Genomic DNA, 26,890 nt, shown 5'->3' with positions numbered 1-26,890 from the left:
TCCAGAACAGCAAAGAAATATGACCATTACACCTGATCAAAAGCCTTTTCTGCATCCAGAGAGACCACTAAGCCTGGAATCGTTCTCAGTTACACATTTGCACCATATTCAAAACCCGCCTGATATTATTGGAGGAGCTGTGGCTGTTGGTAAAACCAGTCTGTTCCTCTTTTATAATAACGGGCAGAGCCTTTGATAGAATTTTAAAATCCACATTCAACAGTGATATGGGTCTAATATGATGTACAGTCCTTGGGGTCTTCCCCTTTCTTTAAGATAAGGGAGATATTAGCCTCCCTAAGAGAGTGCGGAAGACAGTCCTGGCTATATGAATTACTATATATCCCCAGCAGTGGTTCAGTTAACATGTGTATGAACTCCTTGTAAAATTCGCTCGGGAATCCATCTGGACTGGGTGCCTTACCACCTTGGAGTTGCCTTACTGCCTGCTGCATCTCCTGTACTGTCAGAGGTGCTTTTAAAAGGGAGGCCTAATTGGCATTTATGCTGGGGAGGTCCAAGTTTTCAAAGAAGTATTCCATTCTCGCACCTCCATCCCATCAGGCCTCTGACCAATATAACTCTGCAAGGAACTTGGAATCTGGCATTGATTTTACTCAGTTCATGAGTGACTTTACCAGTTCTCTCCCTGGTAGACACAATGAACTATGGAGCACTTTTTTTCTACCTGGCTTATCCCCATATTCAAACAGCCTTTGCAAAGGAGACCCTACTGTTCATCTCTTGTGTGAGCAGTGAGTCCAGAGCAGCCCGCAGAGCTGTGACTCATTGCAATTTGACTACAGATGGTCTGGTATAATATGGTAATTCGGCTACCTTCAGCCAGGCTTCGAGTATCCGCTGCTGCTCTCCTCTCTGCCTCCTTGTTGCAGAGTATGAAATAATCATACCCCTTAAGAATGCTTTGGTGGTTTCCCAGAGCACTGACGGATTGCTGGCCATACCCCGATTGATGTCCCAATAAACCCTGAGCTCCTTTGTGAAATACTGTACAAAGTTGTCATCCTTCAACAGAAACAGATCCATGTGCCAGTGCTGTGTGCCTACTCCACTACCTTTGGTCTTAACATACAAATATACTGCCGCATGGTCCAAAATATTTCTGCTCCCAATTCTGTAGGTGATCATCAAGTCCAAATAAACTGACAGAACAAAGAGCTCCTCACACAAGTCCACTAAGTGCCTAGACTGCCGAGGTATACTTGACAGCCCACTTGGCATCCTGTCAACCCCAGGGTCCATGAGACAATTAAAGCCCCCTCCTAAAATCATACGGCACACTCCAAGAGCCATTAATCTAGAGAATGCATCAACTATAAATTTGTGTGCGCCAGGGAATAGTAATTGTTCAGGATGCCATGCTCTTCTCAGTGTATCAGCACCTTGAGAATGATGAACCATCCATGCTCATCCTTGATTTGATCTGTCACCTGAAATGGGAAGTTCTTTCATACCAGTATGGCTACTCCTCTGGAGAGGAGAAAGTGAGGTCTGCAGAAGCTGGAGATCAGAGATGGAAATGTGTTGCTGGAAAAGCGCAGCAGGTCAGGCAGCATCTAGGGAACAGGAGAATCGACGTTTCGGGCATTAGCTCCTGAAGAAGGGCTAATGCCCGAAACGTCGATTCTCCTGTTCCCTAGATGCTGCCTGACCTGCTGCGCTTTTCCAGCAACACATTTCCATCTCTGGCCACTCCTCTGCTTTTGGAGTTAAAGGAGGAAAATAATACCCTATTGTATTCCCCCTGCTATAACTTCAGATGCTTTCTATCAGTCAAATGTGTCTCTTGCACATCATCAAGCCTTTCTTTCCTAAGATTTGATAGCACCTTTTCCTTTTAATGGGGGGATGGCTCCCCTTTATATTCCAGGTGCACCACTTGAACAGATCACTAGCCATGACTGCACACTACAGCCTGCAGTCCCCGAGAGGAAGAAGCCCATTCAGTGTGCTACGAGTGGAGAAAAAATAGACTTTATCAAATCTAAAGACTATTCCTACCAACTTCCACCATATTTAATATCAAAACATAGAAATAAGGCTCAAATACTGAAGACAGTCCACGTTTATTTAGAAGCTAAAACAAATTACTGGAAAAAGCTCAGCAGGTCTGGCAGCATCTGTGGAGAGAAATCCTTTGAACAACATTTCAAGTTGAGTGACTCTTCCCAAGTTTATTTGGGATGGGGTCTGTAATTTACATTGCAGCATATCCCAATAGGTATGACCAGTGAATTGTCAGGATTGAACTTTAAGTTTGAAATTTAGCTAATCAACAACTTCATGTGGCTCTTATAGATCTGGTCCCTTGGCTCAAATTTAGAGATGGACCTGACCGTCATACCGAGTGTTGGCACAAAGTGACAACAAAGGTACTTGGAAATATTTTAACAACTGTCTAGGGGCGGCATGGTGGTTAGCACTGCTGCCTCACAGCGCCAGAGACCCGGGTTCAATTCCCACCTTAAGGCAACTGTCTGTGTGGAGTTTGTACATTCTCCCTGTGTCTGCATGGGTTCCCTCCGGCTGCTCTGGTTTTCTCCCACAGACCAAAAATGTGCAGGTTAGGTGAATTGGTTATGCTAAATTGCCCATAGTATTAGGTGAAAGGGTAAATGTAGGGGAATGGGTCTAGGTGAGTTGCTCGTCGGAGGGTCAGTGTGGACTTGTTGGGCCGAAGGGCCTGTTTCCACACTAAGTAATCTAATCTACGTTTATGTTGCTTCAAAAATGCAAAGATGGTAAACTACATCTATTAAGAGCAGGCAATGTAATGGAGCATCAATGTCCAACTTGTAAGCAAGCTTAATTAGAAATTCGACACTTCAGCAACTGTTCTCAAACAAATGGGGATCATTGCAAAATGTTGTTCATAAATTATTGTAATAGTACAAATGTAAGTGATTGAAGTTTACATTTTAACAGTCATATCCTACTCAGGAATGTTTATTGGTATTGAGGAAGGACCTGATAGACCTACCAAATGTCAGTTCCTGGGTCCGAGCAGTGTTGGAACACGAGAGTTGTTCAATGCCAGGGAGTAGAGCTATCACAAGGTTCAGAGTGGACTGGGAAATACTTTTCAACCAACAAAATCTAGTCATTGAATAGCAAGATCCCGCAAACAAAAATCCAACAATTTTGATAAACACCAGTTGACGTACAAAGAGTAGGCAGTTGACTTTTTCAGCTCTTCCGGTCCACATACTGCGATGACCATTGCATCCTTTAAGGGGGCCGCTGAGGCTTCAGTTTAACCTCTCATTAAAAGGTAGCCAAAATCACTCTCAAGGCATTGAAGTCTCAGCCTAGGTTTGGTACTGGAATCTATCATTGCACAGTGTCATCCTTGGCTCAGAGTTAAATGGTGTAAAGTCACACATCAATTCATAAAGGATATATTAAAGCATCATTTATTTGCGACATACAAATAAGCATACTTCGATTCCAGAACATTATGATTCCTTCTGTAGCATAGCAACAATCTGTGGAAACTTTAGGCGTGTAGCAATATCCAGAGGTGTTTCTCCATTCTAAAAAAAAATACAGTAAGTAATACTCCATTATATGCTTTACAGTTTAATTTCAAAACTAGAGAAGCTGTAAATGCTTGTTTAATTCAAGTAGTTATTTTATAATGTTTTGTAAATTAATAGGCACATAGTGAAGGGAATGCAAGAGTGAAGGGAATGCAATTTTATGAGTTTCATTAGCCATTGCAAAAGATATGGAGTGAAATCACAATTGGAGTTGTGATGTGAAAGTACAACCTGTTTTCTAAACTGCACTGGCCGAGCACCAACCTTTTGTAAAGTTAGTGCAATGTGCCTCTTTAATCACCTACCTAACAAGTGAAATCTAGAGAGAATAAAATTGAATTTTGAAGCAGCTATTGGAATCCTCTTCATTCCATCCAATGGCTGATGTTAAATTTCTGTGCAAAACAATCTTGGTACTAACATGTAGAATGGTAGGATCTTAAAAATGTTACATTCACATTTTCTTCCCTTCAAACATAAAGTGATATTGAAGTGAATTTAAAGCACACATGGGAAAAATGTCTCATGTTCAGACGTTGCTCAATCTCTACTTAAATTACTAATGGACTGCAGCAATTCAACACCATCTTCAAGGGCAACGGGGGCCACACAATAAACACTGGCCAGCCAGCGATACTCATATCTCATGAGTGAATTTAAAAAATCCAAGGTTAATATAACCTCTTAGTAACTGGCACAATAAATAAAATTGATCTCAGACAATAACTTACAATGCAGAAATATTTCATAGAAACCTTTCGGGTTCAAAGGCCATAATTTAAAAGACCTGTGAGTATCATTTAGAGTCCAATTTGATATTGAGGAGTAAGTTTCAAAGCATCCAGCTTATTAGATGTCCCCCAAGAGATTAGACCATCACAGCAAGTTGTTGAACGGCAGCAGCTTTTCCCAATTCAAGGGTTACTTTTTTTAAAACAAAATCAAATCTGGTTATTGCATTATATATTACTGTACAGTATCTTAAGGGTCAATTAGTATTGTTTGAGGTATATCAAATTCTTGTGCCCACTACAGAAGTTTAAGCACTGAGACACATGTATTCAGCATTAATTTCATCTGTACCAAACTGTTTAAAATTTTAATTAGACAGTCACATCTTTATACTTACAGAAAGATCACTTGCTTTATACCAGTACAAAAATCAAGATAGAGAGTGATGAGGCTGCCATAAAAAAAATCTTAAGTTATCCTTTTCTATCAAGAGTGGAAACAGGATTTGGGTCACTGTCCCTGTTATTCTTTTTGGATGCCATTTCTCAGGTCAGTGGTTGGACTGAAACAGTGGTGAAGGTAATATCAGGTTTAAGGGACTTACCGGGGCAGAGGTCAGGAGTAAACCATTTATCTCAGCTTATTCTTCCTTCTAAGTAGATCGTAGCTGATTCGTACCTCTACTCCAAATATTCCACCTTTGCTCAATCTCTAAACAACCTTTCTTAACAAAACATCTTGATTTAAAAAGGAGGGGCATTTTATATGGAGATTTAGTAATTTAAAAAAAATGATCTGGGAGTAGACTTCTAAACAAACATACACAACTGTAGCTATCCTTCAATGAAATCAGATTGTGCACGATTAAATTGACGCTGTTAAGATTATTATTTTCAAATGTCTTTGCAAATTTGTCTAAGATTTAGAATTTTATACATTATATTGTTGAGAAAAGCTGTAACTGCAGTAAAATCTACACTTGCAGCGCCCTATTAACGGGAATCTAATATTCTCTCCCCAGTCTGGCATCACGGATTCTGTATGAAATGCTGATGTAATTAGTCAGAAGTGTTATAAAGAAACCAGCTGAAGGTTGAAATATTTTTGTCTTCACGGTGGAGAGGCTATAAGCCTCCATAAATTGGATAATGTATCAAGGCATGTTTTTGTCTGATTGCTGTTATTACCATGAACTCCAATGCATCACTGACATTTGAGATTTATTTGTATCATCCTATTCTAGTGTGCCAGTTAATGTAGATCTTATTGTATTAAACTAAAAATAATTATAAAAGATCTGACAAAGGCCTAGCTGTTTAAAAATCCAATATGATAGCGTAAAATTATCAACAAAACCTTTAATATCGAATATAATCTACCTGTCATTGAGTAATTTCACAGCACCTTAATATGGAACAACATTGTTCACAGAAAACAGCAATTATTTTTCAATAGATATCAATGTTATCACACAAGTTGGCTAATCCTAAACGGAGGTGGCTACAAGTACCAGTAGCAACCTTTCAGTCTGAGCACAAGTAGGGTGGTTAAGAAGCCGTGTAGAATGTTTGCCTTCATTGCTCTGACCTTTGAATATAGGAGTTGGGGCATTATGTTGAGGTTGTAACGGACATTGGTGAGGCCTTTTCTGGAGTAGTCTGTGCAGTTCTGCTCACCCCATTACAGAAAGGATATTCTTAAGCTGGAGAGAGTTCATAAGCGATTTACCAGGATGTTGCCAGGAATGGAGGGGTTAAGTTATCAGGAGAGGCTGAGACTTCTTCACTGGAGTGTAGGAGGTTGAGTGGTGACCTTCCAGAGGTTTATAAAAATCATGAAGGGCACAGATAAGGTGAATGGCAGGTGTCTTTTCCCTAGAGTGCAAGATGTCAAAACTAGGGGACATATTTTTAAGTTGAGAGGAGAAAGATTTAGAAAGATATGAGGGCAATTTTTTTTAACACTGATTCATGTTGGAATGGAGTTCCAGAGGAAGAAGTGGTAGTTGTGGGTACAGTTTCAAAGTTTAAACAACATTTAGATCAGAGCTTAAAAATGTATTGCTGGAAAAGCGCAGCAGGTCAAAGGAACAAGAGAATCGACGTTTCGGGCATAATTCCTTCTTCAGCATCTCCTTCTTCTGATCTCCAGCATCTGCTGTCCTCACGTTCTCCTAACATTTAGATCAGTACATGGATAAGAAAGGTTTGGAGGGATATGGGCTGAGCACAGGCAGGTGAGACTAGTTTGGTTTGGGACTATGGTCAACATGGACTGCTTGAACCAAAGGGTCTGTTTCTGAGCTGTATGACTCTAAGTACATTAATCATGGGCATCTAAACGATAACACTGATCACAGTGAGACAGAGAGATATAGCATGCTGAACATTCAAGGAAACCAAAGTAACAGTTCAAGGAAGGTTCACTAGACACACTCGAAGTGTAGCAGCTGTTGAGAGCAGATTTGAGCTGTATTCATTGGAGTTTAAGGAAAAAGAAGTGATGTTGTTCAAACAAAAGGATTCTGCAGGGCTGGACAGGCTGATGCTGAGAAAATGTTTCCTCGTGTGGAGGAAAGCTAGAACGAGGTGGCTTTATCTTAAACCGAGAAGCCCATTTCTTAAAAAAAAAAGATCAAATTTCTTTTCTCAGAGGGTAATTAGTTTTTGAAATACTCTTCCACAGTCAACAGCCATTGACTGTATTAAAGGCTGAGATTTTTTTTTATTGAGAAAGGACCTGATAGGTAAAGGGGTCAGGTAGAAAAATGGGAGTTAAAGCCACAACTAGATCATGGCAGAGGGACACAATGACTGCAAAATAGTTTGCTCATATTTCTTATGCACAATTACAAATAATGCAAACCTTAGGATGAAACAATTTCCATCCCAAAGTTTTGTAAGAAGCTGGTGCAAACATCTGCAAAGTTCTCTAAATTCGGAAACATTATAATGTAAAGTTGCAAATAGCACTTTAAGAAAGCAGAGAGTGATAACGCTTAGAAGCAAGCACTACCAGGCCTAACACTTATTTATAGGGATAAATCCAAGCATATAGTGAGTGAACATCTTAGATTTTCAGTTGATCAGGAACAGCCAGCATCATTTTATAAAGGATAGGTTATACTTGATGAACATAATTGAACATTTTGGTGAGGTAGCGGAACTAATTGATAAGGGAATGTCTCTTGATGTTCTTTATATGGCAATCCAAAAGACATTTTATTACAAAAAAAAAGGGGAAATGCAGACCCTGGAAATTAGAAACAAACAAAAAAGAGAATTAAGGAGAGATCACGGGACCTGAAACATTAACTCTGCTTTCTCTCCACAAATGATGCCAGACCTGCTGGGTTTTTCCCAGACATTTAATAAAGTTCCTTAAAACTGTTAGTTACATTTGAAGTTCTTGGAATTGAAGACTAATCAATAATTTGGTAAAGGAAAAATGGAAAGACAGACAGTGTGGATATATATTCTTAATTAAAGAATGTGAGAAGGTGTTAACCCAAAGGGATCCGTGTTGTGGTCTCAACTGTTGGCTCCCTGTCCCATCATCTACATTTGCCAATTACACAAAGGTACGGTTCACTGTACATGGAATATAGACATCATGTAAAACTACAAAAAAATGATAATAAATTTAAGTGAATGGGCAAAATTGTGATAAAAGGATATTTTGTACTCTGGACCAAAAAAAAAGGGAGTGCTTTCTAAATAGTGAAAAAAACAGTAGTAGGCATCTAAAGATTTTTGCAGCTCAAATACTTCAGTAATGTCTCAAAATATAACAAAATGAAGGGCTAGTGGAATGCTGGGCTTTATATATTATAGATGCCTCGTACACAAGGGGTTAGAAGTTGTACTTTAACTATGCAAAGCCCTAATTCAACCATACTTCGAATGAATAAATTGGCCATGGAGGAAGTGTGATTTGGATATCCTGAATGATATTTAGATTCTGAATTTAAATGATGAGGAGAGATTACACAAATTCTTGTATTCTCTGGAATTTAAGGACAAGGAGTAACTTGACTGAAGTTTGCTATTGGGGGGAACTGAATGGGATAGAGGGAAATTGCTTCTGCTGTAAGGAAGACTTTAAAATGAGAACAGTTCTGAAAAGAGGTCTCCACAGATATTGCCAGATCTGCTGAGTATTTCCGTCATGTTCTTCATTTCAGATTTGCAGTGTTTAGCTTTTGCTTATCTTAATCACCATAGGTTTGAAGGCTATCTTCATCATTACACTCTAACACAATATCCAAAACAAACTTGATAATATTGTATTCCAGAAAAAAACAGAAGGATTCTCTGCTCAGATGTGTCCTTCAGAGAAGTTATAATGTAGCACAGTAATGACTTTTCTGATCCAAAATGAACAGTGGGAAATACTATATTGTAATTAACCTTGAAAATCTTTACCTTATTAGCAATAGATGTATCTGCATTTGCTCGAGCAAGAATAGACACAATCCTTTTACTCTTCATTTGACAGGCATAATGAAGTGCTGAATTACCTTTCTGTAACAAGATTTAAACTCAGTTATACATGTACACTAATCTGTAGCAGCTAAGTCAGACCAAAGCACTGCCAATTCTCAGCAGAATGACAATGTAGCAGAGCCACGTTTAGCTGAAAAATCACACCATTGTATCTTTGGGTGAAGCAGTGAATCACTGGGTGAGAAAATAAAGGACAAGAAATGATAGGCAAGAATTTTTTGAAAAAAAGTAGCAGAGGTGAGAAGCTTGAATAACTAAAGCTTTCCTTTTTATTCTTGTTAAAGGTCAATAAAATTTTTGATGTCTTGTTTGGCACCCGTTGTATTTTATATATTTGCTTTGACCTGAGGAACTTTAAACAATGCACAAACATCTACTTCCACTTGAGGGCACTATTCAGTTTAAAATGGTTTATAGAAATGTTACATCAGGTCCTTAATGAGGTTCAACAAACACAGTTGGTGTGTGTTAGGCCAGGGACAAACGTTTGGGTGAGCTGCAAGTTTATGGAAAATGAGTACACAATGGGGGTCAGAATGAAATCACTGGGACCACTGAGTCTAAAAAGGTATTAAAAGAAATAAATGATGACTTCAGCATAGATGGGCTAAGGTAGTCTCAGAAATCAGAAACAAGGGCTGGAAGGAGTTGATTTTAGTAAAGGAACAGAGGATTTAGGATCAATCAAATCAGGGCAATTGTCTAATTTTGCCAAGGAAGCTGTAGACCTCTTGGTGACTAATTCCTGTCACATAAAAAGGCACCTTCTGACAAACACCAAAATGTCATTGTTAAGCATCAATTTAAGCTTTCTAGCAGTCACTGAAGTAAGCACCTCATTGATAACAAGGCATGTTTTACAAGAAGAAAACAATTGCAGAGTTCTAGTGAAACACCAGGAGAATGGGGCTAATTAGATGGTTATTTCCAGGGGCTAGCACAACACAACGGACTGAATGATTACTTGCAACATGATTCTTAAAAAAACATATTGTTGAGACTTAACTGGTGTATTTTCCATGCAAAAATTAAACACTTGTAATCATCCACTGAAACTTACATCATCAGTTGCATTTATATCCACTTTAGCATTCAACAACATCTTGATCAATGCTTCATTCCGACTCTTCTTTGATTCCTATGGAACAAGTTTGCAAGGCTTATAAAGATGAACTACATGAAAAATTAATATACATCTTGGCCTGTTCACACTCAACAATCAATTGCAAGAAAGAACTAATACTGATTGCACCTTACTGCCCCTTATTGCATACAAAATACTTAAAAGTTATGCAAATAAATGTAGCAGATATTTTGCACAGTGAGCAACAAGATGGACTCCATCAGGTTCAGTTGCAAGATGAATACTCGGGTAGGACACCAGAATTCCTGCCCTTCTATGAAAAGTTGCACAAGATCCTTTTGCATCTACTCAAGCCACCAGAACAGAGACTGAAGAGCATGTTTGACATGTAACTGAACCACGAGACCTGATCGTTCCCTCACTGCTCTGCTGTAGTTACAATATTGTCTGACGTTGGAAAATTATGTAAGTGGTCAGAATCAGCTGCAGTGTGCATCTTTCCAGTACATATTTCTGGTGTGGCAGCCTCCCAGCCCACTGAAAGTCAGAAATCCTTAGATATTACAGGAGTAGAGCCTGAATATTCTGACTCCAAGCCAAGAGTATAATGTAACCTCAAGCTGTGCAACCCTCTTCAAGAAGAGTGAAGCAACACACTGTTCTTGTAGACAATATGTGGCTAAGTTCAATATTAACTTGACTTACCATATTTAATTAGTTGAAATACCACAAGGCAAATTACACAGCAAAGGTAATTGCTAAAATAAACTCATTCAAAAATCTTCCTGTTCTTTGAGGTTTGTATTTTTTCCTGTGCCTGAGGCCTTGTGGGCGAACTAAAGTCATGTCCCAATTTTCAAAAGGGAAAATAAATTAGATTTTTTCTGGGAAAGTCAATCTTAATTGGAATTACTACTGCAAAGAGATCTGTAATTCTATCAAGCAAATGTATGGAGACCTAGAGATCCCATCTTATCTAAGTTTCACTGTTTGAGAGAGATTCTGCTGCAAATATCAACAGCATTTCACTACTGAGGTTTGATAGCATCTGTACATATATTTCTTTTCAAACAAATAGTACCTAATTACTAATCACCAGAACAAATATTGCATCAACCATGGGTGTATCCTCTAATAGCGTCCATTGAAATAGGAGATGAGCATTGATAGGTAAAACGATTTGCTTTATTATTCCACAGAGATTTGATAGTGAATGTGCGCAAATGGAATTGCTGCAATGTTTTTTTCCTAACTATTAGGTCCAAGCTTGGTTGTCAGAGTACTGGAGAAATTCCAGGGAGTCTTATTGGACTCAAAACACCAACAGATATTATCAGACCTGAGTTTATCCAGCAATTTCTGTTTCTATTCCAGATTTCCATCATCTGTAGTTTGTGCCTTCAGTAATATAGTCTTAACATTCAGTATCCCCGGGTCACCTGAATGTCCACCTGCATGCATGGGAGATCCAATCATAGACAGCTAATGGGATATTTGAGGCTTTGGATTGTTGAGAGATGCGTCTTTTTTAAGGCTAGGGCTGCACGTACTCAAAAGCTGGACAGTTTTGCTTCTTTGCTCTGTAGTCGTTCCTGCATACCTTTGCATCACTGATTCAATCCCACATGGATGGTGTTAAGCTAACCCTGACACTTATTCTGGTTATAGTGATCCCAGCAAATAGGCTGAGGCTAAATTTCTGCCCACATGGCAGCACCTGTAAACACAGCTGAGCTGAGGCAGATACTGTACTCCAAGCCAAAGACTTTCTGGTGGAAAGGATATCGTTATTGAAGCTGAAAATGTGTTGCTGGAAAAGCGCAGCAGGTCAGGCAGCATCCAAGGAGCAGGAGAATCGACGTTTCGGGTATGAGCTCTTCTTCAGGAATGCTATCGTTATGGAAGTCAAGATACATCTGCATCAAGGCCTTTCATTATCAGTGGTTGAGATGCTGCTCGGTTCAAGGCAAAGTTTCAATAACTAAGCTGGTAATATTTCTTATAAGCCTCCATTCTATTCAATATCTATGACCACCAACACTGTTTCTCAGAGCTTAGAGCCCAGTTAGTTACCACCATTCCCCTCTCACTTTGAGTGTGAATTAGAATTGACATCTCTAATTCCCATCAGCCATCGAATGTGATTATACATCATCCGAATGATTTCTCAGTTACTTGTGTTATATGTTTAGATCACCTGGTGCAACTTTAGAAAGTGACTCACAGTTCATGAGGATCGCCATCATCTTAAGATTAGTCAATATGCTATGAAAGGTCAACAACCTTACTACACCACGCCCTAAGTTCCCCAACGTATATCGTGGAAATCGCAACCTATGTTGACCTGACGTATAGGTCATGTCTTTTTCTTGGTCTTAAAAATCATGTATTTGTCCAAACTCCAGGTATAAAAGTCAACTCTTTTTTCAGCCATGACTGGCTATATTCACATTATTAGACAGCCTCAACTTTCTACACCACCAATGCATGTTTTCCACATCTTCTAGCTGACTGTAAGGGATCATGATTCGGAGATGCCGGTGTTGGACTGGGGTGTACAAAGTTAAAAATCACACAACACCAGGTTATAGTCCAACAGGTTTAATTGGAAGCACACTAGCTTTTGGAGCGACGCTCCTTCATCAGGTGATTGTGGGGATCATGCAAGTGATAAGGGCAGTGTTGTGAAGATTCACAGAAGCTTAAAGACACACGCCTACAGAGCAGACCACACATAACAAATGACAGAAAGCTAACCATCCACATCCAGTCCATCAGTTCAGGGTTATAATGGCTGTATCAGCCAGCACCAAATTTTTAAAAGAAGGACTTTTTGAGGCTTCAAATTCAACTATATGCTGACATCTTTGGTATTCTGCTTGGAAAATGGATAGTACATAACAGCAGTGAAGCATAGTGTCACTGGAAGTTACGCTAGCTTTTGTATCCCCTGTTAATTCAGTTAAACCAGTAATAACTTTTAAATTAACAATACTATATTTGCAGTCAGAAAGCCCTCACACTTACCATTATAATGTAGCCCAAAAGCAGAACAGGCATTAAGATAATGATCAGCAAGTAATCCAGAAAGGAGAATTTCCTCTTGACAGCATAATGTAAACATGTTCGTTCCTTCTTCAAAATTAAGGAAAATAAAAATTATTTACTTAAAAATACTGATAATCTAGAATGCAAGTATCCCCGTTTCTAGTTTAATATTTTTATCAACTATTTAACCTCTCCTTACATCAGGCTGTGGGATAATTAAATCCAGTGTAACAACAGCAAATGTGAATGAGGAGGTCAGATAAAGGTTGTTACATGAGCAGTATCAATGCTCAAGGTAGGCTGACTGTATGTCTCTACAAAGTAAACAGGACTTGTGAAGGGGAGGGTGAATCAAGGGTGAATCAAAGCTTATAGAGTGCAAGGAACAGGAGGATGCAGTCTGGAAAAGGGCAGAACAAAGAGGGAGAGTTGAAAGCACAGTCATGGGATAGGACTTTTAAATAAGAAAGGTCCTTTTAAAATCAGGGACGGAAGTGACAAGGTGGAGGGATTTGGACAAGTGTTTCCGCAGAGCAAGGAATGTGGCTTCTTTAAGAGGTTTCAAAGATCGAACAAATCTGAGCACAGATTAGCCACCTGACTTCAGCACATAGAAACTGCAGCTGGCCAGCTGCAAGGGTAGGGCACCAATGATTTGCAAATTTAATTTCACACTTGTTTATGGGGGCATTATTCAATTTCAAGTCTGTCAGATTAGGGTGGCTTTGGACTACCTTTATAATTGAGAGCAAAATGTCAGAATGAATATATTCATGTGTTGTGTTCTGAAATCTGCCTGTCAATAAGTTTGGATGGCTCCTCCATTAAAGGTTAAATGGGGTGAGGTGGGGTGGGGTGTGGGAGGGGTCAGGATCATCTTATTGGGATGACATTGTAAGACTCTTAGTGTTGCGTAAAGGTCTGAATGTAATGTGTTGACTATGGGTAGACCATTAGTCTTCAAGTCTCAAAAGGAATGTCAGATTTTATAAACAATTTCATTCTAATCTGTCTAAGTCCGAGAGAGAATGGAGTTAGACATTCCTTAGAAGTTAATTGATCAGCATTCCTACATGGATATGAGACCCATGTGATTGGTAGACCATAAGATATAGGAGCAGAATAAGGCCATTCTGTGCACGAACTCTGCACCACCATTCGAACCATGGCTGATGTATTTCTCAACCCCATTCTCCTGCCTTCTCCCCAATCACCTTACTAAGCAATGATCTATCACTGTCTGAAATACACTCAAAGAACTGGCCTCCACATTTCTCTGCAACAATGAGTTCCACAGATCAACCACCCTTTGGTTTGAAGAAATTGCTCATCTCAGTTTTAAAGGATCATCAATTCACACTAAGGTTGTGCCCTTGAGTCCTAGTCTCTCTTACTAGTAGAAAGATCTTCTCCACATCCACTCCATTCAGGCCTCTTAATATTCTGTAAGTTTCAATGAGATTCTCCCTTCATCCTTTTAAAATCCATTGAGTCCACACCCAGAGTTCTCAACCGTTCTTGATATGAAAAGCCCTTCATCTCTGCGATCATTCTTGTAAACCTCCTCTGGACCCACTCCAACACCAGCACATCCTTCCTTAGATACAGGGCCCAAAACTGCACTCTACATTCCAAATGCAATCTGATTAGAGCCTTATCCATCCTCAGCAATATGTATCTGCTTTTGTATTCTAGCCCTCTTGAAATGAATGCTAACATTGCATTTGCCTTTCAACCTCCGACTGAACCTACATGTTAACAGTAAGAGAATCCTGAACTAAGACTACCAAGTCCCTTTGTGTTTCAGATTTCCAAAGCCCTTCCCAATTTAGAAAATAGACTATGCTTTTATTGATCTCATTTTCCCACATTGTATTCCATCTGCCACTCCTTTGCCTTATCTTCTAGCCCATCCTCATGCTTCCTCAACACTACCTGTCCTTCCATTTGTCTTTGTGTCATCTACAAACACAGCAACAATCCAGTACATTAATGTATAATTTAGATTTCTGAGGTCCTGACACTGACCCCTGCAGAAATTGACTAGTTACCAGCTACCATCCTGAAGAACGCTCCTTTATCCCCACTCTCTGCCTTCTGCCAGTCAGTTAATTCTCTAGCTATGTCAATAACTTGACCCTAATGCCATGGGCTCTTACCTTATTTGGCAGCTACCTGCATGGTACATTGACAAAGGCCTTCTGGGACAGATCACGTCTACTAACTCTCCTTTGTCTAACCTGTTTGTTACTGCCTTAAAAAAATTCTAAGCAGATTTGTCAGACCATGACCTTCCCTTGGTGAAGCTGTGCTGACTTAGCCCTATTTGACCATGCACCTCCAAGTACTCCATAATCTCATCCTTAATAATGGACTCTAAAATCTTCCTAATGACCGAGGTCAAGCTAACTAGCCTAATGTTTCCTATCTTCTGCCTCCCTCCCTTCTTGAACAGGAGTGTTACATTAGTCAATTTCCAGCCCAGGAGAACCTCCCTGGCTCCAATGAATCATAGAATCCCTACAGTGCAGGAAGAGGCCATTCAGCCCATGAAGTCTGCACTGACTGTCCGAAGAGCATCCCACCCAGACCCACCCCCATACCTCATAATCCCCAATTTCCCATGGTTAATCTACCAAACCTGCACATCTTTGGAGTGTGGGAGGAAACTGCAGTACCATTACATTTGACTCAATCCTTCTCTCTCTCAAACTGTTCTATCATATTATGGTGTCTAGGCCCTAGGAGTTCCTTCACCTTCAGCTCCCTAAGTCTGCCTCATTTCATGTCACACAAATCCAGAATTGCCCGTTCCCCCATGAGGTCTACCACAAGAAGACCATCTCATAGCCATTCCACTAATTCCTTTTCTTGGGATCCACTACCAACCTGATTTTCCCAATCCACCTGCACATTGAAGTCCCGCAGGATTTTTGAAACACTGCCTGTCTTACATGCCTTTTCTATCTTCTGATCGTTCTTGTTCCACACATTCTGACTACTGCTCGGACATATGTACGTAACTGGATCCTTTTCCCTTTGCAGTTCCTGAACTTCAACACACATAGATTCTTCCAAACTCGATAATCACTCCTTGCTATTGACTTTACTATGATGTTGCATTGAAAATGATCTTTGAGGAAGAATAGGCCATCGAAAGCCATAGTACTGGCTTATAGGTTATCCTTGAACCTCACAGATTGGTCAGTTTAGGAATCTGAGGATAGGGGTTGAAGGGTGGTGAAATTAGAAATTATACACTGAACAAAGTCATAGCAAAGAAGCTATTGGAAGCTAAGAGATTTTGCCTGATTCCTGGGTGGCATAAAGTCTGATTCTGGAAAAAGATATACTTTCATATTAAAAGATTTGCCCATTTAACTTTTATGTTTACAAGTGACCTCCTGAATAAAACTTGGGAATGTTACTTGTGATTTGTTTAAAATAGTCTCAATATTTGAAATCTTGTCATATGATCCTTCTATTCCTTGAAATAGAAACATTATTGGAATCCATGTTTGTGGGAATGATACCGGGGTTAACGCTAGCCATTCTAATTTGAGACACCAGGGATAAAAGGTGAAACCCAGAAAGAGAGGAAGAATGGGTTAAATGCTCTTAGTAATTGCAATAAACCAGCAAACAAGGGAGGAAGAAAAAGGTCACCTTGTTTTTGATATTGACATTGGCTGCTTTTCTTAAAAGATACTGCACCATTTCAACACGACCAGCTCGACATGCAGCGATGATGGGAGTGTCTCCATAACAGTCATCTTGTGCATTCACGTCTCTGTTTTCCTGCAGCAGCTTCCTCAGCTCTTCAAAATTGTTTTCATAAGCAGCTTGGCAAATTGGCTGAGGGAAGGAAAATCCGAATCTTAATGTAATTGCTTCTTCCAGGCCTGTTCACCGCCTAGCATTAACAAGTTGGTCATTTCTTCCAACCCATTTCAAGAATGGATGCCAATTCACCCTGAAATTATAACTTTAAATGCTGTATCATCAGAGAAACATAGAAAATGGGAGTAAGAGTTGTCATTCAATATGATCACGGTTGAACCTCTACCTCAATACTCCTACTCTCTCCCCGTACCCTGTTACATCTGTAGTGTGCAGAAATCTGTTTCTTTCTTTCTTAAATACATTCAGTGCCTGGATGACTACAACCTTAAGTGGTAGAGAATTCCACAGGGCTACCACTCTCAATGGAGATTTTTCCTCATTTCAGGCCTATTCTGCATCCTTAAACTGCGAGCTGTTATTCTGTACACCACACCACCCACCCACCCCAGGAGGGGCATCATCCCTGAATATAGTCCGTCCTGCCCTGGCAGAGTAGCATACGTTTATGAATTCTTCTGAACTCTGGTAAATACAGGTCCAGTGGATCAACTTCTCCTCATACACTAAACCTGCTATACCAAGACTGAGGCTAGGGAACCCTCACTGCACTCCTTCTACGGCAAGTATATCTTTTTTCCAGAAAAGGAGACCAAAACCAGACACTATACTCTACGGCTGGTCTCACCAAGGCCCTGACCAGCAGCAATAACACATGCTTGCACCTGTATCCAAATCCTCTTGCAATGAAAGTGAACATAGCTTGGTCTTCCTCAACTGCTTACTTTCAATGATCCGTATATAAGGACATCCAAGTCCCTTTGTACATCAATAGTTCCCAATGTAAATAATACTCTGCCGTTCTGTTTTTTCTGACTAAAACATTCCATGTTTACCCAAATTTTATTGCCTCTAAAGGAGGTTCTTTATGACATCACTGGACTAGTAACTCCATAGGGCCAAGCTATTGGCTCAAGGGACATCGAGTCAAATCCCATTTGAATTTAAATTCAAATTCAACTTCAAATTCAAATTCAATCAATAAATTAGGAATGTAAAGTTCATTTCAGTAATAGTGACCATAATGTGATCAATAAGAACCAAAACGACTGCGAAAATTGTAAATCAGACTCAACGGACTGAAGACATTCTGAGGAAGGGTCACCCAATCTGACAAATTAACTCTGCTTTCTCTCCACAGTTGCCACCAGACCTGCTGAGCTTTTCCAGCAAATATTGTTGTTTTTGTTTATAACATTATCATCAATAGGAAAGGAAATCTGCCAGCCTTATCCCATCTTATAAATGACTCCAGACTCTCAGTCATGAGGCTGACTTAACTGCTCTCTGAAATGGTCTTGTAAATCGCTCAGTTCAAAGGCAATTAGGGATGGATAGTAAATGCTGGCTTTGCCAGTAACACTCACATTGCATGAAAGATTAAAAGGAGGTCGGGGGACTAAAAAACCCTCGGTGGAAGAGGTGGCCATTGTTTGAGGCAGATTTTAAACCTTCAACCTTAGGAAAGCAAAGTTTCAATAAAACCTTGAGGGTGCTAACAGCAGAAGATCCCACTGATCGGAGGGAGGTTTTCTGGGAGGATCACTGCAGGTACAGAAGCCGACATTCCTGCCTCTGACCACCTCTCCATGGCTTGGGGGTTGCTGCCTCACTAATGGCTGAACACTGGTGGTCCCAGTTAATAGGCACTATCTGGAGAACCCTCTCTGGCAGTGGTACAGAGTCAGGGAGCTACCCAAGACTTGGGCTCCCCATTATTTTACTGCTCTTCCTTATCTCTGCTCCTGTCAGTGGAGAGGGTGCAATAGCATTAAGACCAACACTTCCATTTGACAAAATTTCATCAACTTCAAATGATAATGTCTATTTCTGCACATATGCTGCATGGCTGAATGGGTGTTTTCTACATCAATTGTTCTTTAACTATGAATTTTAAATATCCACAAAATTGTACACTTATTTCACTCTCCAAAGTGGATAGGAAGTGGGGGTGGGGGCACAAATTTCTCTTTAAAACAATCTCAACAGCTAGTTGAAAATCAATTTGTAAATTAAACCAGTTCTCATCCTGTGAGGGTTGGCCTCTTCTGCAAGGGGAACCCCATCTTCATCCCTTTGGTGCTTTGCACATGTTCACTTTAAGACATCAACCTTTTTTTGTTTAAAAGCAGAAGTACTTTCAAATATCCTGTCACTGGAACAGAAGTCAAAAAAGGAAGAGGTTTCAACATACTTCTCAATTATGACATCATGTTCCCACTAACTGTAATCCCCCATTTCATTCAGAAACTTCGCTGACCATCAAGCAGAATCATTGGAGTTTACTTGATAGTTCTCTTTCAGATCACTTACAGCTTAAATTCCTTATCATAACAACAAAATCTATCTTGTGCTTTAAGTCAATACTATTACCCTGCACATTGAGATACCAGTCTGTAATAGCTCATACTGGGGTGTCTGCACATATATTTCCCTGAGATTGCTTAATGCTTATCTCTATGTAAGGTTCTTTAAATCCCAATGTACTGTAACGTTCCTTTATTTATACCCCTGAAAGGAGCATATTCTCAAATCCAGCCCTGTAATGTAGTGTTCAATATCTCTCTCCATATGATCACTCTAGAGTGGTGTCTTCTCTTTTACTGATGTCCAATTATCAGTCCATCATTTTGATTTCTATTACTAATTTTCCCACAGTGGACTCTCAGGGAAAGGCCCAAATCCTGGGACCTGGAGCTGCATTTTATGGGAAACAGCTTGCTATGATGCAAGTCCTATTAAGGATGGTATCCTCTCCACTACCCTGTCCCCGGGTATACAGCTTGGGGCTACTGGTCAACCAGAGGTCCAGCAGCTCTGCAACTGCAACAGTGGCCACAGATGGGACTGCACCTCAAAAATGTCACCATACAAGGACATCACACTCCTGACCAGGTCAGTGGGATAGGGAGACACTGGGAATGGTCAGACTTCATAGGCACTCCATGTGCCACCCTCACCACTGACATGCATCAGCAGTGAGCATCCTCTGCAAGATGCATTGCAGTAAGGCACCAAGGCTCCTTAGACAGCGCCTTTCAAACCCACCAAATGGTAGCAAAAACAATGGGAACACCACCAAGGCCCTCTCCAAGTCATTCACCATGCTGACTTGGAAATATATGACAGTTTCTTTGCTATTGCTGGGGTGAAAATCCTGAAACTCCATGCTTATCAGCATTATGGGTGCCCCTATAACAAGGACTGGAGCAAACAAGGTGACAGCGCCGCACCACTTTCTCCAGAGCAAATAAGGATGGAGCAATAAACATTGGTCTGGCCAGTGACACCCACGGCTCAAAACCAATACAAATGTCAGTTTTGACTTGCTAAAAGCTGTTTCAGAAATCTGACTGTGGGATTCAAACATGAATTTCTGGTAAGATTTGGGGACAGATTCAAGACAGAAAATAAGGAGGTTGGACACAGTGGTAAATTGCAAAACTGGTGGAATCCAAGCTTGTTCAACAAATTAATATTTCTTATTAAAAATGCATCTATTATTAAGTTGCAACACCCTTGAGAGACCTTTGAGAATAGGTATGTCTTTGTACCTTTTTAACTATGACTGGTTTGATATACAATTCTTGCCTCAGAAACAAAGTACTTTTGATTTCAGCCTCATTGTGGACCCAAGCACAGAATACTGAACTTGGCACTGACAGAATGTAGCATTGTCAGAGATTCTCTCTCTTGGATGAGACATTAAATTGTTGTAGATAGAAATTGTTGCTTTGAGGCATTCAATGGAGAGCTGGCATCTTGACCAACGTTCTTCTCCACGCTCACCATGTCGGATAATCTTTCATTCATTTTCCATGTACAAATTAGCGACTGTGTTTGCATACAGTACAACGTTGCACCACATCAGCTGTAAAAGTGTTTTGTAACTTAAGGACATGAGGGGCTATAAGGGTTACAGTCCATCAGAGAGAGACGGGAAAAAGTACAGAAGACTATTATAGTCTGTGAAGAAATGGTAGGTTCGTGAAAAGAGTCCTTTGCACTCCTTCTCACAAATGGAAAGGTAGTACAAGGGAACCGAAAAACAAGATCATTAAAGAACCTGTTCTCAACACAGGAAAAAGGGTTTTAATATTAAAAATGGCTGAAAAAATCCATCTTCACATGCGCTGACTTTACGGCATTAGTGAAATGCAACTAGTCTTGTTAAGCCTGCAAAGCTCTTGGTGCACTTTTTCAAATTGATACACCAGACCGAGTAACTTCACTCAAGAGTGATCCTCTTAGCAAATCTGAGGCCAAGTAGGGTCTACACACACATTGGTCCTCCCTTTCTATGCAAGGCTGTTATTCAGCTCCATCCATTTCCACTGAGTTATTCATCCAATTTGCCAAGGCTGAAGCCACACTGACAGGCAGACAGCTCCCATTTCTTAGAAGTGCTCTGCTCCTCTATTTCAACACTGATTAGGTCATGGAAGTATTTTTTTTTTTAAAATGCTGCAGATCAGGACCATGAATTAATCCATGTAAGTGCAGTGCTCCATCAGCCTTGGTCTTGGGCTCAAACACAGCATTAAAAGAAATGGTAATGGAGAAAACGACGGAATGCAAGCTAACAAATCTCCAAACGACAATGGTTTCACACAGGATAGTAAGAGAAATAAAATGCCCTCAATCAACATTTCCCAAAACTTGGGCTTTATATTATTGGATGCTGGTTTTGATGTACGGATTTGGAAATTGTCGAGGAAATACACGGTCCCGAAAGCACAAAATCATTCCAAGGTATGAGGCGGCATTCTGAACTTTCAGGTATGAATTTTCTTACTTTATGCAAACTGATTGTATTTTATATGCAAAAGTGAGGACTGCAGATGCTGAAGATTAGAGGCAAGAGTGTGGTACCGGAAAAGCACAGCAGTCAGGCAGCATCCGAGGAGCAGGAAAATCGATGTTTCAGGCAAAAGCCCTTCATCAGGAATGATTGTTTTTATGTCTACTTTTTAACAACTTAAAATTTCTACCAATGATAGTCATGTAGCTAGATAAACATGACAAGCTTGTTATGTGTACTTAACTCAGTCTGGATATGTGGGTGTTTTATTTGAACAATCCTGTCAGATATTTAAAAGAGCTAACTAAATTAATTGACAAATTCTGCTATCTCCTCAAAACAACCCAGTTTTATTTTGGTCTTATCTTTTATAAAAGGCTGGCTGACTGATTGTGCGTTATGTAATAATATTCTTGCAGCCAATTACTGACCTCTTTTGGAACGTAATCACTGGAGTAATGGTAACAAGTATGGGAGCCAGTTTTCTGTGCACTAGATAACCGATTGGTCAATCTGTCTTGATGAATTAATATTTTTCAGGACACCAAAATAACTGATCATCTCAAATCACTGATCTTATTGTAACGTCAAATTTACAATCCTGCTGACCTGTGCTATTACTTTTCAGAAATGTTTCACAAGAAACCATCCACATCTATCTTAAGAATATTCATGGACTGTGCTTCTATTACCTTTTCCACCAGAGTTTTGCAAAAAGTATGATCTTCAAAAGAAAACATTTGCCCCATTTCTGGTTTTACAGAGGTCACCCTTTATTTTTATAATGTGACCCCTATTACTTGATTCTTGTATGAGAAGTCTGTCCAATTTTTTTTCATAAAACATTAGACCATTCCAGAAATTAATCTTATAAAACCTTCTCTGAACAGCTTCCAGTGCATCTACATTCCACCAAAAATAAGGTGACCAATATTGTACACAATACTCCAGATGATCTCATCAGTACTCTCTTCAAATTAATCATAACCTCTATCTTTTTGCATTAAATTCCCTTGTAATAAGTAACATTTTATTAACTATCACAATTACTTGCTGTACCTACACACTAATCTCTTGTGATTCATGGATTGGGCAGCCAGATACCTCTGCACTTGAGAAGTCTGCAATCTCTCACCATTTAGGTAATGTATGTTTTTCATTCTTCCTTCCAAAATGGACATATTCACACTTTTGCCTCATCTTTACCAACTTACTTAACCTACTCATATCTTTTTGTGGCCTACTTATATCCACTTCACAATTTACTCATGTTCCTGTCTTAGCATCATCAGCAAATCTGGCAACCATTCCTTTTGTTCTTTTGTCTAAATCACTTATATAATTTGTAAACTGTTGAGATCACAGCACTGAACTCTGTAGCACACCACTCATTACATTGTGCCAACCTGAAAATAAGATCAATTATGCCAACTCTGCTTATGTGCCAGCTAATCTTCTATCCATGCCAGTATGTAAGTCCTAAACGATGAAATTTTCACAATAAATGTTTGAGTTGTTTTTGTTCACGGGACAAGGGCATCATTGGCTCAGCCAGCATTTATTGCCCATTCCTGATTCCTCTACAAATTATCAATTCTTATCTTATGCATTATTCTAGATAATATACTTTAATATGGCAGCTGCTTGGAATACCACTTGCTTCCATGCATCTAATTAATATTGAAAGCATGACTCATTTTGTTTTGAGAATGAAATAGCTGCCTATGCATTGTCTGGACTGTGAACACATTGTGGGTTAGGAACACTTTGTCTGCATTGGATGTTCAGAAGAATAGATTAGATGTCAGTGTGTATAGCTGTGTGGACACCTTTACAATGAGCTGATTTGTGATATTTTCCTGCTCTGATGAAATCACCACCAAGGATTTTTCAAAAGAAAAATCAAAATGACAATTATATTATATTGGCCATTCTTGGGGAACAATTGGTAAGTCAAACACCCACATTTAGCAAATCTGTCATCAGTTGAGACCAGGAAATTGGCCCCATGGAAATTTGATCATTTGACTCCACTCCACTATTATACATGAACTTGTTCCAAAAGCTTTTTTGTTCATTTTAGCTTCATGAATTTGAAATTATTCTACCTTCAACATAATTTTATATAGTGACATTATCTTAAGTTGTTAATGGCAGCTGGCATATAGTAATTTTGGATGTGTGCAAAACCTCTTCTACTCTGACTAAATGGGGAAAAAGAAAAGTCTCAAATATCCTCAGCCAAACACGCTGCACTAATCGCAATCTTCACAATATTTTTCAGTCATTTACATTGAAGAATATTTTAGACTGCTTTTATTCCGTTATGATATGGAGTTGGGACTGGGGTGGACAAAGTTAAAAATCCCACGTCGACAGGTTATGGTCCAACAGGTTTATTTGCAAACACTAGCTTTCGGAGTGCTGCTCCTTCATCAGGTAGCTGTGCAGCAGGGTCATAAGACATTTGTAACAAAAGATTACAATGCCATGTAACTGAAATATTATATTGGACAAACCTGGATTGCTGTTAAGTCTTCCATCTTTTAGACTGGATTGCAAGTTTCGATTCATTAATATGTAAATCCCAGAACTTCTTTTAAGTCACATTCTTGAGATAATTTAAGGTTTTATAAAAGGTGACATCTCAGCTCAGACAGTGCATTAAAGGCGTGAGGTTAGAGTCTGTCTATAACCCAGTCTTGAGTCAAACCAGTTCTATTTCTAAAATAGGAATTTATAAAATATTACCATGGATTGACTGCCTGCAGATTATGTGCTTTTTGAGGAAAATAGGATCTATCCGCAAATATAATTCTGCAAATGCAAATTTACCCCATAGACTTTTATGTGTGTGCATCCACGAGAGAGTGTGTGCATGAGTGAGAGTGTATGTTTGCATGTTTGGTAAAGTGAGTATGAGACAGTATGTTGGAGATAAGCCCTTCTTCAGGAAGGGCTTATGCCCGAAACGTCGATTCTCCTGTTCCCTGGATGCTGCCTGACCTGCTGCGCTTTTGCAGCAACACATTTTCAGCTGTGATCTCCAGCATCTGCAGCCCTCACTTTCTCTCACAGTATGTTGGAGATGCCACTTACCCCATTTTGTTTCCTGGCAGGCTGTTTGGCTTCACAAGTGGATGCATGATTTGGCAATTCAATTTGAGAGCTGCAGCAAAACAGGGAGCTGTGTTCAGATGGACTTTGAATACTTCATTCATGCAGAAGCTGGACACACCTTATTTTGCAACTCGTTTTGTTTTTTCCTGTCCAGGAGTTATCAGCAGCAACAACCCGCTGGGCTAGAACCAGGCCCATATTAACTCTTCCCATTCGCCGTCCAGCAGCACAAGATTTTGAATAAGACCATTCTGAAATCCACTACAGTCGAGAAAACTTTTTAAAATGACCGATTGTAACAAAGTCTCAGATTTTAAAAAATGTAGGTAAACGTCTTTTGCCTTGCATCGCGTCGACCTCTCCACCTCATTTACAGTAGTCAAAGTGTTACCAGCGATAAACTTTAAAACTGTCTCCACAAACAAACTTGGAAACTTTCTGGTAAGAGCAATGCGATAAGGGAAGATGAATTATAACGTCAACTCACTGTACAGATCATGTAGAAATTCCACTTAAGTACTGATCTATCCCACACTAAACAGCTCAGAAGAAGCCTCCTGTCTTTGAGCACTGGGTAATGTACTGTACTCACCTCCGAATAAAAGATTCCCATTTATGCCCTGGACGCTCCGAGAGCCAGCCAGCGGCGAACAGGCGGAACTGGAACTTCACCTCCCAGGCTACGCCTGCTACAGTGTACTCTGAATAGGAACCATAAACCCAGGGAGGTGGGGGGGAACACTCCCTCAGGCTTCCACTAGCTTAATCCTAAACCCGTTTCAAAGAAAGGGTCTCGGATGTTTTAACAGAAAAAAAAACGGTTGTATGAATGTTGAAGGTGACCACAAGCTGGGAGTGTCAGCTATTCACAGCACATCCATTGGACGAAGTTCTGCTGAAGCTTCTGGAATGTGAAGGAACAAGTCAGTGCAGGCGAAAGCTGAGAGTTGTACTTTTTGTTCAGTATTGGACTAGCTTGTTTTGAAGGAGAGCCAGTCATTTTCTCTTTTATTCAGAGAACATCCACCAGCTTTGCAAAATTCCATTTCTCTTTTCTCTGTTCAACCTCTCAATTGCCAATATTAATATCCTTCCCCCCCCAGTTTACTAATTCAGTTTAAAACGCGTCGTGCCCTTCGATGTGAAGGGCAGTGTTTGTCACTGGCCACTCGGGTGTTTTCCTATCTTCCTGGTGGTGGAATTTGAATAAAGATTCGTGCACTTTGTGTCTTTCACTGTGTCTCCCACCTGCACACACAAAAAAAATAAAACGCGTCATTGCTGATTTGCAATTAAACGTGTACACAGAATTCATTATACCTCGTATCCTGACCTTGTTTAAATGAGGAAACCTTTTTTTAAAAACACGTTCTTGTCATCTGCACTGTCCAGAAAGATAATGGCAAATAGATTCAACAGTAATGTTCAAAAAAGAAATAGACAAATGCGAGCAGACCAATTTTGAACAGAAGTCGACCATACTTTAAGTCTCAGTGGATAATGTTAAAGCCCGGGACTTTGAGAGAAAACAGTTTAAAATGTACGCAGACACTTGAAATGGCTGTGAAGTCATGCGACCTGAAAGTAGCCAAATTCAATAAGAATTATTCAATATAATAGTAAGGAATGCAACATGGCTGAACACATCCTGAATAGGCTAAATGATAGTAATGATGTTAAAACCCATCACCTGGGCTGTATATGATTCACACTCAGACATTCAACGTATCTGGGCCCAAGACATCACAACAGGCACTGCAAGGACAAATACCATCCTCCAAGAGGAGGACTGAACTGAACCATTCCCTCACCTGCCTCTTCCATCTATTTCAAAGTGTAACAGGCAACTCTGCTAACGGACTGTCAGAACTCTTAAAAATAGAATGGCCTTAGCAGCCAACATTTAACTATCAAACCACCCCACTCTTGGAAGAAGCCATGACAGCAGATAGTTCAGGCACATCTCTCAGGTAGGTGAGACTTGAACCTGGATCTTCAGGCCCAAAGGTACCACTATGCCACAAGACCCCAAGCCACGATTGTAATTTTGTGGTTTTGCTACAAAAAGCAGTAACATTAAGAGGATTGATTTGCTGCAGAATATAAAAGCATATGTCTCACTGTGCAATTCTCAAGCTGG

The 26,890-nt window shown here is 39.9% G+C and overlaps 1 protein-coding gene across 2 annotated transcripts; it reads right to left on the bottom strand.

The window, feature by feature from the left end:
- Nucleotides 1–1,676: 1,676 nt before the first annotated feature.
- ankrd22 (ankyrin repeat domain 22) lies at nucleotides 1,677–25,742 on the bottom strand. 2 transcript variants are annotated; one of them, XM_087999042.1, is made up of 6 exons: nucleotides 25,343–25,742; nucleotides 16,596–16,784; nucleotides 12,909–13,013; nucleotides 9,858–9,935; nucleotides 8,717–8,815; nucleotides 1,677–3,554 (listed from the first exon to the last, which is right to left on the bottom strand). In XM_087999042.1, the coding sequence occupies exons 1-6, from the start codon at nucleotides 25,361–25,363 to the stop codon at nucleotides 3,477–3,479; spliced, it is 570 nt and encodes a 189-aa protein (XP_087855168.1). In that variant the 5' UTR covers nucleotides 25,364–25,742; the 3' UTR covers nucleotides 1,677–3,476. The 2 variants fall into 2 exon arrangements, with proteins under 2 accessions (XP_087855168.1, XP_043568343.1); XM_043712408.2 differs by having other exon boundaries at nucleotides 12,909–13,016; nucleotides 25,343–25,727.
- Nucleotides 25,743–26,890: the final 1,148 nt, after the last annotated feature.

This window comes from Chiloscyllium plagiosum, unplaced genomic scaffold (genome assembly GCF_037043375.1).
Source record: "Chiloscyllium plagiosum isolate Xiang-an unplaced genomic scaffold, Cpla_swu_hap1 HiC_scaffold_22, whole genome shotgun sequence".
In the NCBI taxonomy this organism is placed as follows: domain Eukaryota; kingdom Metazoa; phylum Chordata; class Chondrichthyes; order Orectolobiformes; family Hemiscylliidae; genus Chiloscyllium; species Chiloscyllium plagiosum.
Note: the sequence above shows the minus strand (reverse complement) of the source record. Positions and strands in the feature narration are given on the sequence as shown.

Bases quoted from the DNA above. Each gene is read 5' to 3' on its own strand.
- ankrd22 (XM_043712408.2), bottom strand. From the start codon at position 25,363: ATGGGAATCTTTTATTCGGAG. The intron at 8,816-9,857 runs GTAAGTTTCAGT...ATCTTGTTACAG, and splicing joins ATATAAATGCAACTGATGAT to AAAGGTAATTCAGCACTTCA. The intron at 3,555-8,716 runs GTAAAGATTTTC...ATTTTTTTTTAG, and splicing joins ATACATCTATTGCTAATAAG to AATGGAGAAACACCTCTGGA.